At 48.6% G+C, this 11102-nt stretch overlaps 1 protein-coding gene across 1 annotated transcript in view; it reads right to left on the bottom strand.

Moving 5' to 3' along the window:
• LOC102844007 (cytochrome b5-like) overlaps positions 1 to 9667 on the bottom strand; it is a 29241-nt gene extending 19574 nt beyond the window's left edge. Inside the window, exon 1 of the mRNA XM_006897236.1 lies at positions 9539 to 9667. Within this exon, the coding sequence (XP_006897298.1) occupies positions 9539 to 9667 (129 nt within the window). The remainder of the gene's footprint in view (positions 1 to 9538) is intronic.
• Positions 9668 to 11102: the final 1435 nt, after the last annotated feature.

The following is an 11102-nucleotide window of genomic DNA, read 5'->3' as shown; positions in this document are numbered from 1 at the left end:
GAAACCCAAAATCTCTGTAAATGTTTATGAAAATTAATAAAATATAATTATAGAAAAAAAAATTACAGCTGAAGGTGAGTGCCAGGCACCAGCGTCCCAACTGGAGAGGTGGAGAGAGGACCCATCTGGGGGTGTGAGGCAGAGAAAGGGCAAGGGATGCCAGATCTCAGAACTCAGCTGCTCAAGGTCCCACTATGCGGAAAAGTGACAGAAGTGGGGACTGTCAGGTGAGGGCATGGCTAAGGGGTAGATGATTCACTGTCCTCGTGGGAAACAAACCTAGAGAGCTTAGACTGGGTGGTGGGAGTTTTCCAGAATTTCTAAGATCTCAAGACTCCTGCAGCCCAGAGTGACAGTCCAAGGCAACCCCTTGTGTTGGTAACTTCTAGCTGTCGACGTCTTCCTTCTCCTCTGGCAGTGGGAAAGTAATGACACATCACTAATGTGGCTTATATGCATAAGGAATTCTTCTAGACACTGAAGTATCATCATTCCCATTTTGTTGTTATGTGCCGTTGAGTCGCCTGTGACTCATAGCGACCCTATGTACAACAGCCCTAAACCCTGCTCTGTCCTGTGCCAATCTCATTGTCTCTGATACACCCACCCCCCATTACCTTAGTCACTGAACCAATCCAGCTCATTAAAGGTCTTCCTCTCTTTAGCTGTCCCTCCACTCTCCCAAGCATGATATCCCTCTCCAAGGACTGGTCCCTCCTTACAACATGTCCAAAGTATGTCAGACGAAGCTTCAGAATCCTTGCCTCCAAGGAGCAGCCTGGTCTTACCCCCTCTATGATGAACCAGTCTGTTCTCCTATCAGTCCAGGTATATTCAATATTCTTCTCCAATACCACAGCTCAAAGACATCAATTCTCCTTCTGTCCTCCCTAGTCATTGACCAGATCTCTAATGCACAGCAAATAATTGCAAAGACCATAGCCTGGATCAGGCACACTAGAAGAAGCACGAGGTCAAGGGCTTGCCCAAGGTAACACAGCTAGGTAGGAAGTACAGGGTATGAATAGGCCATCTGGTCTGCCTCTAGCCCAACCCTCTTAACCACTGTTCATGAGAAGAATACTTGCTGACAGGGCCAGAGTCCATCTGGCTCTTTCATTGGCCCTCAACTAACACTTTTCAGATGCACCTGGGTGGCCTCTTTCCTTCTTCAAGGTTCCTTTTGCCATTCAGTTTCACCACATTTCACATGTAAAAATTTATGAATAGCTGCCTGATAACATACTCACTTGACTCTGGTTTTTGAACACAGGCAACTGGAAAGAAGAATTAAATGTTACTTGGAAGTGTTATTTCGCAACTACTTTATTTCATTGAAGGTCTTTTTTTTGCTGGCCATCCATCAAGCACAATGCCCATCTTCAGGGACTGGCTCTTCAATGAGAAGGATTGATACAATGGTTGCAACATTGAACTCAAACAGAAATGACTGAGGAGGGCGCAGGACCAGGCTAGGCTTCCAAGAGGAGCTGGAGTTGACAGGACCTAACAACACATCCTAACAGTATCAAAACACCCAAGCCAAGCCCACTGTTGCCAAGACAATTCTGACTAATACTGACTCTTAAAGAACAATGCAGAACCACCTCAAGGGGTCAGCTATATTTACAGAAGCAGAATGCCTCATGGATTCAAAGAGCCAACTTGTGATTGAGGGTTGTTAACTGGACACAGAAAGAAAACACGGACACAAGGAAATGAATTTTGAAAAAGAGGAAGGCTTAGGCAGAGATCCTCTCACAGCTTAACCCTGGGAAAAGGACTCTTTCTTAGTCCTCCTATCATTTTTACTTAGTTTAAGCCAATTTAAAAAAAAATTCCTATCTCGTGAGACCATTATTTTCCTTATACGCAGTGTTACCAACATAACAATGGGTGAGCTTAATTCTCAAACCAAAAAGAATGATTTCAAAGTTCAGGCACTGTCCTCTCTGGTGGGAGGCTGGGAGGAATCTTCTATTTGCAAAGGGCATCCAGTATCGCCTCCAGGGGGGCTGGACAGAGGGCATCCAGTATCTCCTCCAGGGGGCTGGGCAGAGGGCATGTAGTATCTTCTCTGGGGGCTGGGCAAAGGGCATCTAGTATCTCCTCTGGGGGCTGGACAGAGGGCATCTAGTATCTCCTCTGGGGGCTGGGCAGAGGGCATGTAGTATCTTCTCTGGGGGCTGGGCAAAAGGCATCCAGTATCTCCTCCAGGGGGCTGGACAGAGGGCATCTAGTATCTCCTCTGGGGGCTGGGCACAATTCTCTGTTTGCAGAGGACACTCAGTCCTGCCTGGACTCTGATCTCGGCTCCGTCCCAGCTATTAAGCCGAGCTATCCACAATTGAGGCTAATGCTTAATCATGGCACCAGCAGGGCTCCTCCACACAGTGCTGGTTGTGGGGCAAGCACGTGCTTGGAGCTGAAGGTGCCTAGATTCAAGGTCCAGCTCTGGAAGTCTCAACTAAGTGACCCAGTGAGGCCTTGATATTTCTGAGACCCCATTTTTCCATCTCCAACAGTCCCCTCTCAAATCTCAGTGAAGAGTAAGTTCTATAACTGGTAGACTGATTGGTATAGAATAGCTAGTCATGTAATATTCATTTCATTTCTCCCTTTCTTCTCCCATATCATGTCCCATAGGGAGAAAATACCACCAATGCACCAAATGCACTGGCATTGAGTCAGAACGGACTCACAGCTGGTCCTCCAGGGAGTTTCACAGGAGAAGAGAGTCCACCTTTCTCTTACAGAGCAGCTGGCAGATTTGAACCAGCTTTCTTTGGGTTGGCAGCACAACCTTTCCCGTTAGACCACCAGAGTTCCCTAACATCCTCCGTCATACCTGGTAAGTTACCTGGTCGTTATAAACTGCTGAAGGCCAATCCTAGCACCAAACCCAAAGGAACATACATCCCCTGTCCCCAATACATCTGTAAGACATTTCTGTGGATTTCATCATCTAGCCTGATGTGACCAGGCCCAGTGCTAAGGGACAATGCTGGGGAGATATGGTGTCAGCTGCAGCCAGCAAAGCACATCTCTTGCCATGTGACCTAACTCAGTCCAATAAACCTAAGGATAAGGAAAGTCACCAGAGCGGGGGGCTGGAGGACGAATTCACACCTCAGAGAGGCTGCTCCCCTCTCTACTGGCTCCACCATCTGCAGGCTGAGGCCTACAGAAGGCTGAGGGTGACCGTGGGCTGAGGACTATAGAAGGCTGAGGGTGACTGCGGGATGAGGGTGACCGCGGGCTGAGGACCACAGAAGGCTGAGGGTGACCGCGGGCTGAGAACTATAGAAGGCTGAGGGTGACTGCGGGATGAGGGTGACCGCGGGCTGAGAACTATAGAAGGCTGAGGGTGACTGCCTCCTGCCCCTCAACAGCCACCGTACCTCTGTGGACAGAGTGACAAGTCTGGGAAGGGTGCAGCCAGGAGATGAACTTAAGCCACCCAAGCAGTGTAAGCAGAACAGTGACCTCACGCTGCCTCTGGAACAATCCTCCAAGGGCAGTTATTAAAGGAGAGTTTTCCAAAACAGCGGCAACATTTAGTCTCCTCATGCACCCTCAAGAGACAGCTACAATATCTAACTAACCTCTCTCCAGATCAAAAGCGCCCTGATTCTCAAGGCCACGCCGGAGAAGCACTGTGTATGTTAGGAACGGACTGACGCTGCGACATCTCCACCAGAGCTCTCGTTACGGAAGGTCCTCGACAGCAAACAGGAAAACTTCCTCTACAGGAAATCGCCCGCTTTCCTCTTCCTCGTGTTCCAAGTGCCAGTCAACATGGTAAAACAAAGCAGATGGCGAGAGGGCCCTCTGTGCTCTCTAACCTTTCAGGGGCTTTCTTTCTGCTCAAAGCTTCCCAATCAAAACTTCTCTTTGCTTTCTCTCTCTGGTACCTAGCATATTACTTTGTAAAAGAATAGATGGCTGACCAACTTGAGTTTCTATTTCCAAGAAGGCCAAAGTAAAAAATTATTAGGAAACATATTCTATTAAGACATGGAGAACAACATTTAGTCACTGTCATCTAAACAACCATTCAAGCTTGCTGACTGCAGGCTATTTTCCGGCTTTAAAATCATGGACACCGTGATGAGTTAGTGCGGGCTGCAAGGCCACTTTGCTCATTGAAGAGATAGGGTATTCCGTTCAGCTGCACTTTTAAGAGATTTCACAGGCTAAAGAAAAAAGCCAAATGAAACCCACTCACGGTCATCAAGTCAACGCCAACTCAGAGCAAACCTGCAGGATGGAGCACAACGGTCCACAGGGTTTCCAAGGCTGTAAACTGTTAAAGAAAACTGTCTCATCTCTGAAGGAATAATTCCTGGGTTCAAACAGCCAACTTTCTGGCTAGCAGCTCAATTCTTTAACCACCGCACCATCAGGTTCCTTTACAAGCTAAAGCAGCTCCCATCCCAACCTCAAAACCCACCCAAGAGTCGGTTCTGACCCACGGCGACCCTCCATCGGGGTTTTGAGGCTGGAAATCTTTACGAGAAGAGACAATCCATCCTTCTCCCTGGATCAACTGGTAGCTGATAGATATAAACCACTGACCTTTCAGTGAACAGCCTGACATGTCACACACTAGCCTACCTGGGCTCCTTGTCAAACTGTTGTTGTTGTTAGATGCCATCTAATCGCCTGTGCATGAGCCAGCCTCCAAATCCACTGGAGCTAAAACCGATTTCCCACACATTTTCCTTTTGGTAAAAGGTAAGCAGTGAAACATTTCCAGAGAGGAGGCAGGCAATCCCAGTCAAGTCAGTCAGTTATTCAACAGCAGGAAAATCTGGGCAACCAAACCCTCCCCACAGATCCTGCACAGGGGAGAGGTCCTGGGTCCACCCACTCTGGGCATCTTGGTATCTGGCACATGGAAGCGTCAGGGACGTCTCTCATTAGGATGTCCCCTAACACTCCCAGGAACGAGGACGTTCTGTCAGGTGAAAATCACAGAAGTGAGGAAGTCATCAACGGGCTCCTCCTGGTGGCAGCTGCAAAGCCCAGAACATGAAGTCTCACCAACCTTCCTGCTGGTGGCAGCTGCAAAGCCCGGGACATGAAGTCTCACCAAGAGCCTCCCTTGGAAGGAACCTTCTGCCAGTACTTCTTCCAAGGCAGTTCATTGTTCTAGACGTCACATGTTGCTAACTGGCATGGTTACGAAGACTCTTTTGTTTTCTTTATGCTTTGATTTAACCTATACTGCAGGTTGTAGCGCGAACTGGGCAAGAAGAGAGGAAGGGTTCCATGTTTATTTGATGTACCCATATAACAAAGCAGCAGCCATGAAAACAGGGCTCATTACTGACACAGACTGGGACCTGAAGCCTTCAGTTAACTGGGGAAGCAGATAACTGGCACCCTGCAGAGTTCACACACACAGGCCCAAGAGTGGATGTCCATGGTGCTGTGGGCAGAAACTTCCACCTGTCCTCCTGGGTGGCCACAGGACTCACCGCTGGGTGCTACTATTCTGGATGGTTTTTATCTGTGACTCTGTACTTTTCTGCACTCTGAGTCTTTACATTAATCATGTATTATTTTCCCTAAAACAGTAAGCTTATTTTCATTTCAAATGACTATCTCTCAATGTTCTATTATTAGTAACCCTGCTGATAACATAATCATACACGGAAAGGTTCATTTTATGAATAAAAGCTCAAAAACGATATAGCTCAGGCTTAACAAAGAAATCTAGTTCAAAACGGGTAGGCATTAAAGCTCTGGGTTAAGTGTCAGACAGTACATGAACACCTGCTGCTATTGAAACGGCCACGGACCAGGCTCTCTCAGGTCTCCACCCTCCTGAACAACACAACAGCTTTACATGGCTGTTACCTCAGGAAAAGAAAGCTCCCATTGCACAACTCTGAAATGTAAACCTGTGTTCTGGACTGGGAGGGTAGAATTTGTTTAATACTCTCCTGTTTCAACGCCGCCTGCCAGATTTACACTTTCACCTGAAAACTCACAGCAGGCATACAACTTCCTGTGATGCTAGAGGAAAAATACCTCCCTCACCTTGACCCCATTGCCAGTGGGCCAGTGCAACATGGCTAGTGCCACCGTGCACATGCCACGTGCCTGACGTCCCATGCCTGACGTCCAGTGAAGCAGGCTAGTCACCATCTCATTTCACCAAAAGAGAATCTGAACAGGACTCCTCCCAACCCCCCCCCCACACACACACACACATTTTCTGAGCATGAACGCTGACACACAAAGCCATGCAAGACATCCAGGAAGATGAAAAATCAAGCAGCCGTGAAAAACCATACTGATTTGCCCTTGGAGGGATGAATTTCCGCCGTAAGGAGATCTATCCCAGAATGACAGACACTGAGCTCATCAGAGGCTGTTGCTGTGTGCAGCTGACTAACTCACAGTGACTCTTTAGGACAGAAAATTCTCTTAAATGGTTTCCCAAGGAGCTCTGTGTGGCACCATGAGTAAGGCACTCAGCTGCTAACTAAAAGGCTGGTGGTTCACTCTGCTTCCAGAAAGATCACAGCTTTGAACACCTCACAGGCAAGTCTAGTCGTCCTACAGGGACACACTGAGTTGGTATCAACTCGATAGCAGTGGATGATCTTTAGGGAACAGACGGTCAGCTTTTTTCTCCCACAGTACAGGTGGTGGGTAGAGCGTCACCCGTCCTACCCATGTGCGGTAACAGGAGTTACCTTTAGTTTTAGCAGGAAGACATAAAAACCCCCATGAACCAATTACCCAAAACCAGCCTTTCCTACTCCAGTAAATTAGGAAAAGTAGAGCACTCTTTAGGGGGCACGCCAGGGGTCCACTTCCCTGATGCAAGCAGGTGGGCTCATTCACCTGTTGTAAAAGTAGCCATGAGCTAGACAAGGCTGGTTTAATGCAAAGATGAAATAATATGATAATTTTTTTTAAAGCCCAACATGGTGGACCTCAGATGTCCAACAACTACCTGACAGAGCACCTTGCTGAAGACCCCTGAATAAGACGTGCACTTATTTCAGACAGAACACAGATGGAACAGGACGCCACCCTAGGATCTGAGACCAGTCATATAAACCACAGAGCTCAGGAAGCAGCGCTGAGGTGGGAATCTGAGGAGCAGGGCACTAGAGTAAGGAAAAGTAGGGAACAGCTAGTAAACATAAACATCAACAACAGCAAACGGGGAAAATGTTCCAAAGAACAAACAGGAGCAGAGTCTGTGACATCTGGAGGTGGCTGCATGTCTTCAAAGCGTTTACTCAGGGCACAAGGCAACCAGTGACAGCGTGGAGCCCTCCAAACACCCAGACAAAAGCCCTCCCACCCTTATGTCAACATGGAAGCGGCTACCATTGCTACCTCCTGTGGAGACGCTGGCGGGTTCCAGACATTGACCCCTTGGCTAGCAGCCCATTGCTTCCACCACTACCCCACCAAAACCCCAGGACAGCCAATACCACTGAAGCCAAGCTCCTGTGTTCAAACTCAAGTCTCTTCCTTTAGGACCTCCTTCCAAATATTCTAATGTCTACATGTAGCTAACTCCCCTCCCTGACCCACACCTAATCTCCACCACTCCATGGTCCTTGGAGACACCTGTGAGTCAGCCTCTCACTCCCTCCTCTCTTGAGCCCACCTGAACCTCAGAACTCCACTGACCCTCAGCTACAGCTCAGGGCCCATCTTGCTCCGGTTTCTTCTGATGTAAAAGTTTCTGAGAACAGAACCTCTCTCTGGTTCCACAGCTGTCTGCATGAGACAGGTACTTTGAGAGTTGACGGGCATGGATCCAAAAGAGGTGCCCCCAAACCCCAACTATAGGCATACAGAGAGTGAGCATTTCATCAAGTGCCAAGAAGTTGAGTGCAAGAGGAATGATGTATTCCAGATGCATTCCTGCTTATCTCACTGTAACAAAGTAAGGTATGATAACATCAGTTACCACTCTCTAAGTAATTCGGTTTTAGACCAGCATTTATAATCAGGAAATAAACCCATTCCTTTCCATTTACTTAAGAGGCCTTCTCAACAAGTTCCTTCCAATGAAAGGGTAAGGAACACTGAGAATGAGAATAAAGGGATGTGCTTCTGGTTTACTGACCCTCCAGGTATCTCTACCCATTCCAGTTCTACTCAGAGAACTCTACACAAAAGGGCCAAAATAATCAGTTTCCAATAAATTTTAACAATAATCACTTCTCTCCCACTGGACACTGACTCTCCAAGGTCATGAGCAGCACCGTTTAGGTCAGTGATTTTTTAGCTGGGAAGGGTGGACTCTGATGTCTGGAGAGGGTCTGGCTGGACAACACAAGGTGGATGGTGTTCTGCCATCTAGTGGGCAGAGGCCAGGGATGCTCCTAGACTTGGTACCTCCGAAAGGACAGACAGCTTAAACCCAGCAGGGCCAACGTTGAGAAGAAACTCTAGAAGTGTAAGTAGAGCTGGGATAGTTTTAATGAAAAAAAAAATAAAAAAGACAAAGACTCCAGAGTATAGCATCACATCATTCCTGCATGAAAGTTTTTGTTGTTTTTTTTTTCTTTTTAATAGAGTGCATGTTGGTACAGCTTCAAATCTGATCATTATCTATTTCATGGGGGGAAGGGGAGTGTGGTGTAAACAGCCACATCAAAAAAGTCTGATTTTATTTGCACGGTTGTTATTTACAGTAACTAAAGAGCAACTGGATCCTGTGAGAGTCTGAGGGCCATACACCAAGAACCAGTCAGCATAGCCCATGGGGCCAGACCACATCCGATCACTCTAACCACTGTCTCCAAGGGGAACAGACCCACCACCCTCAAGTAGCAGGAGTAAACCGTCCTACCAATAAACCAATTTTTAAAAACGATCTCCGCTAATTTTAAGAGCCTCAGAGCAAGTTCCTGATGTAAACTGAGCCCTGTGGAGCCACGCCTCTATTCTGTTCCTCCCGCACTTCTCGCTAACTGTGCGTGCACTGTGTCTAGGATTCAAGACTTCTTTGTACATATTGCAAAGCGATAAAGCACACCGAGCAGCACTAGTTCTTGGGGAAATGCCCTCAAGTTCATGGCAAAAACCGTACTGGAGGGCAAAGGATCGCATTTAGGAAAGTTTTGTTCTTTAAAGGGAAGTTACGTGATAATCTCTAAAGCAGCTTAAAGATCAGGTTCTGCCTCCTCTCCTCTGACTTCCGCAAAGCCAATCCCAGAGGACAGATTCCAGTGCGGAGGAGGCATGAACTTCACCTCCAGGTGGACGGGGTTCAGGGACACTGGCCGTGCTCCTTTCAGGCGCCCAGGGTGGGCTTTCTATCCACCCGCTGGCTTAAGGACCCTGCTTCTCCACGTGGAGAACGATGACCGGGTCCAGATTCGGGGGAGGAGTGAGGGGGCGAGAGTCTGTCCACTGCTGCACAGCGCGATCCCCACCATCCCTGACAATGCACCCCCTCCCCCGGCCCTCTCCCGTCTCTGTGCCCCTTCCCTCCCGCCACCTGCTCCCTGAGCTCTGCATCCCTGGCCATCCCCGCGGCGCGCCGGCGCACCTCCTCCAGGAACTTGGTCAGGTCATACACTTTGTGATGCAGGATGAGCCAGGTGCTCTTGCTGTGGTTGTGCTTCTGGATCTCCTCTAGGGTGTAGTACTTCACGGTCTTATCCGAAGATTCGGCCATCTCGGAATCGTCAGCCCACGAACTCGCGCACGAACTCCAGCCAGCTGCAACAGAGCAACCCGGGGACTTGGGCTTGACACGCCACACCCAGCTTGGGCGGAGGCTCCTGGGGGCGGGGCAACTGGGGCAGGGCCAGCACTGATTGGCTAAGACCCTTGCCATTCGAGGATTCCCCGCCCACCCAGCACGGCCGGTTCCACCCCATTGCGTCTCCGCCCCCACGCGGCCTGCTGATTGGCTGTGTGCGGGGGCAGGTCCTGCTAGAGGCTGCGCAGGCGCTGGGTGAAAGGGCGCGGGCGCGGCCGCGGGCTAGGGGCCAAGGTACTGAGGCTGCGCGTGCGCAAGAGAGAGGGCAAGTTCAAAGTGCCGAAGTCCAAGGAATCGCAGTGGGACCCCACCACCGCCAGCCAGTAGCACCTGGAGCCCGCATGCAGCAAGGAGTTAGGCTCCAAGTGCGAAACCCGTGCACCGCCGGCGCCCAAACCGGAACCCGCTGCAACTCTGTCCAACAGACGTGCTGCCCCAAACACACTTTCACTAAGTAAACTTCTGCTGGCTGTCATTTTGCGTACCCACCTCTAACTCGAGATCTGAAGTGCCTATTTTTTGCAGAGGGAACTCTGGTGGCAGACTCGGCAGGCCTGGACTGCTAACCCAGTGGCAACACCCCTCTGGAGGTTCGAATCTACCTGTGGCTCCACGAAGGAAAGATGGGCAGCCTTCCCCTGTGCAATTCAAAACCCGCTGTAGGGGCACAGCTGTAGGCGCTTCTGAGGGGCACAATCAGGAGTTTTCACAGGAACAGAGGGAGGACGTGAATGTTTTAAAAATGTGTAAATTAAAATTATTCCTGTGACCCAAAAGTTGTTCTCAGTTGTTGACTTATTACCAGACAAGCACCTGAATTCATGTTGTGTCAAGAGTAAATTATTTGGGGTAAATCACAAATTCTCATCATTTGGCTTATCAACAACACCCTTCTTGCAGGGGGAGGAAGACTCAGCAGATGACATGATCTTGTGGTGGGAAACAGTGCCTACAGGGGAAGGTCCAACACTACAGCCTTCAGTGTGGTTTACACCTCAAGACAAAACAGAAATCCTCCTGAGTAAAAACACGGTAAATGGTGAAAATGTGAACGTTGCCAGGGATTTCATTTTAAGTGGATCCACAATTAACATCCATAGAACAGCAGTCAAAAAAATCAAATGATATCTTGTAATGGGTAAATGTAGCACAAAGACCTCTTCAAAGTGCTAAAGAGTAAGGATATTACTTTGAGACATAAGATGCAACTGTCTGATGATATATGAAAGTTGGACAATGTTACAAAAAAACAGTAAGTTTGGTAAATTTTCACTAGAATCACAACTGAAAATAGGTTCATGGGCGGATGCAGCGGGGGTGGGGGAATAATAAAAAATAACAGGGGGGT

The sequence above is a fragment of the Elephantulus edwardii genome, unplaced genomic scaffold (genome assembly GCF_000299155.1).
Source record: "Elephantulus edwardii isolate Elephantulus edwardi_28Jun2011 unplaced genomic scaffold, EleEdw1.0 scaffold00207, whole genome shotgun sequence".
Taxonomy (NCBI): Eukaryota; Metazoa; Chordata; class Mammalia; order Macroscelidea; family Macroscelididae; genus Elephantulus; species Elephantulus edwardii.
Note: the sequence above shows the minus strand (reverse complement) of the source record. Positions and strands in the feature narration are given on the sequence as shown.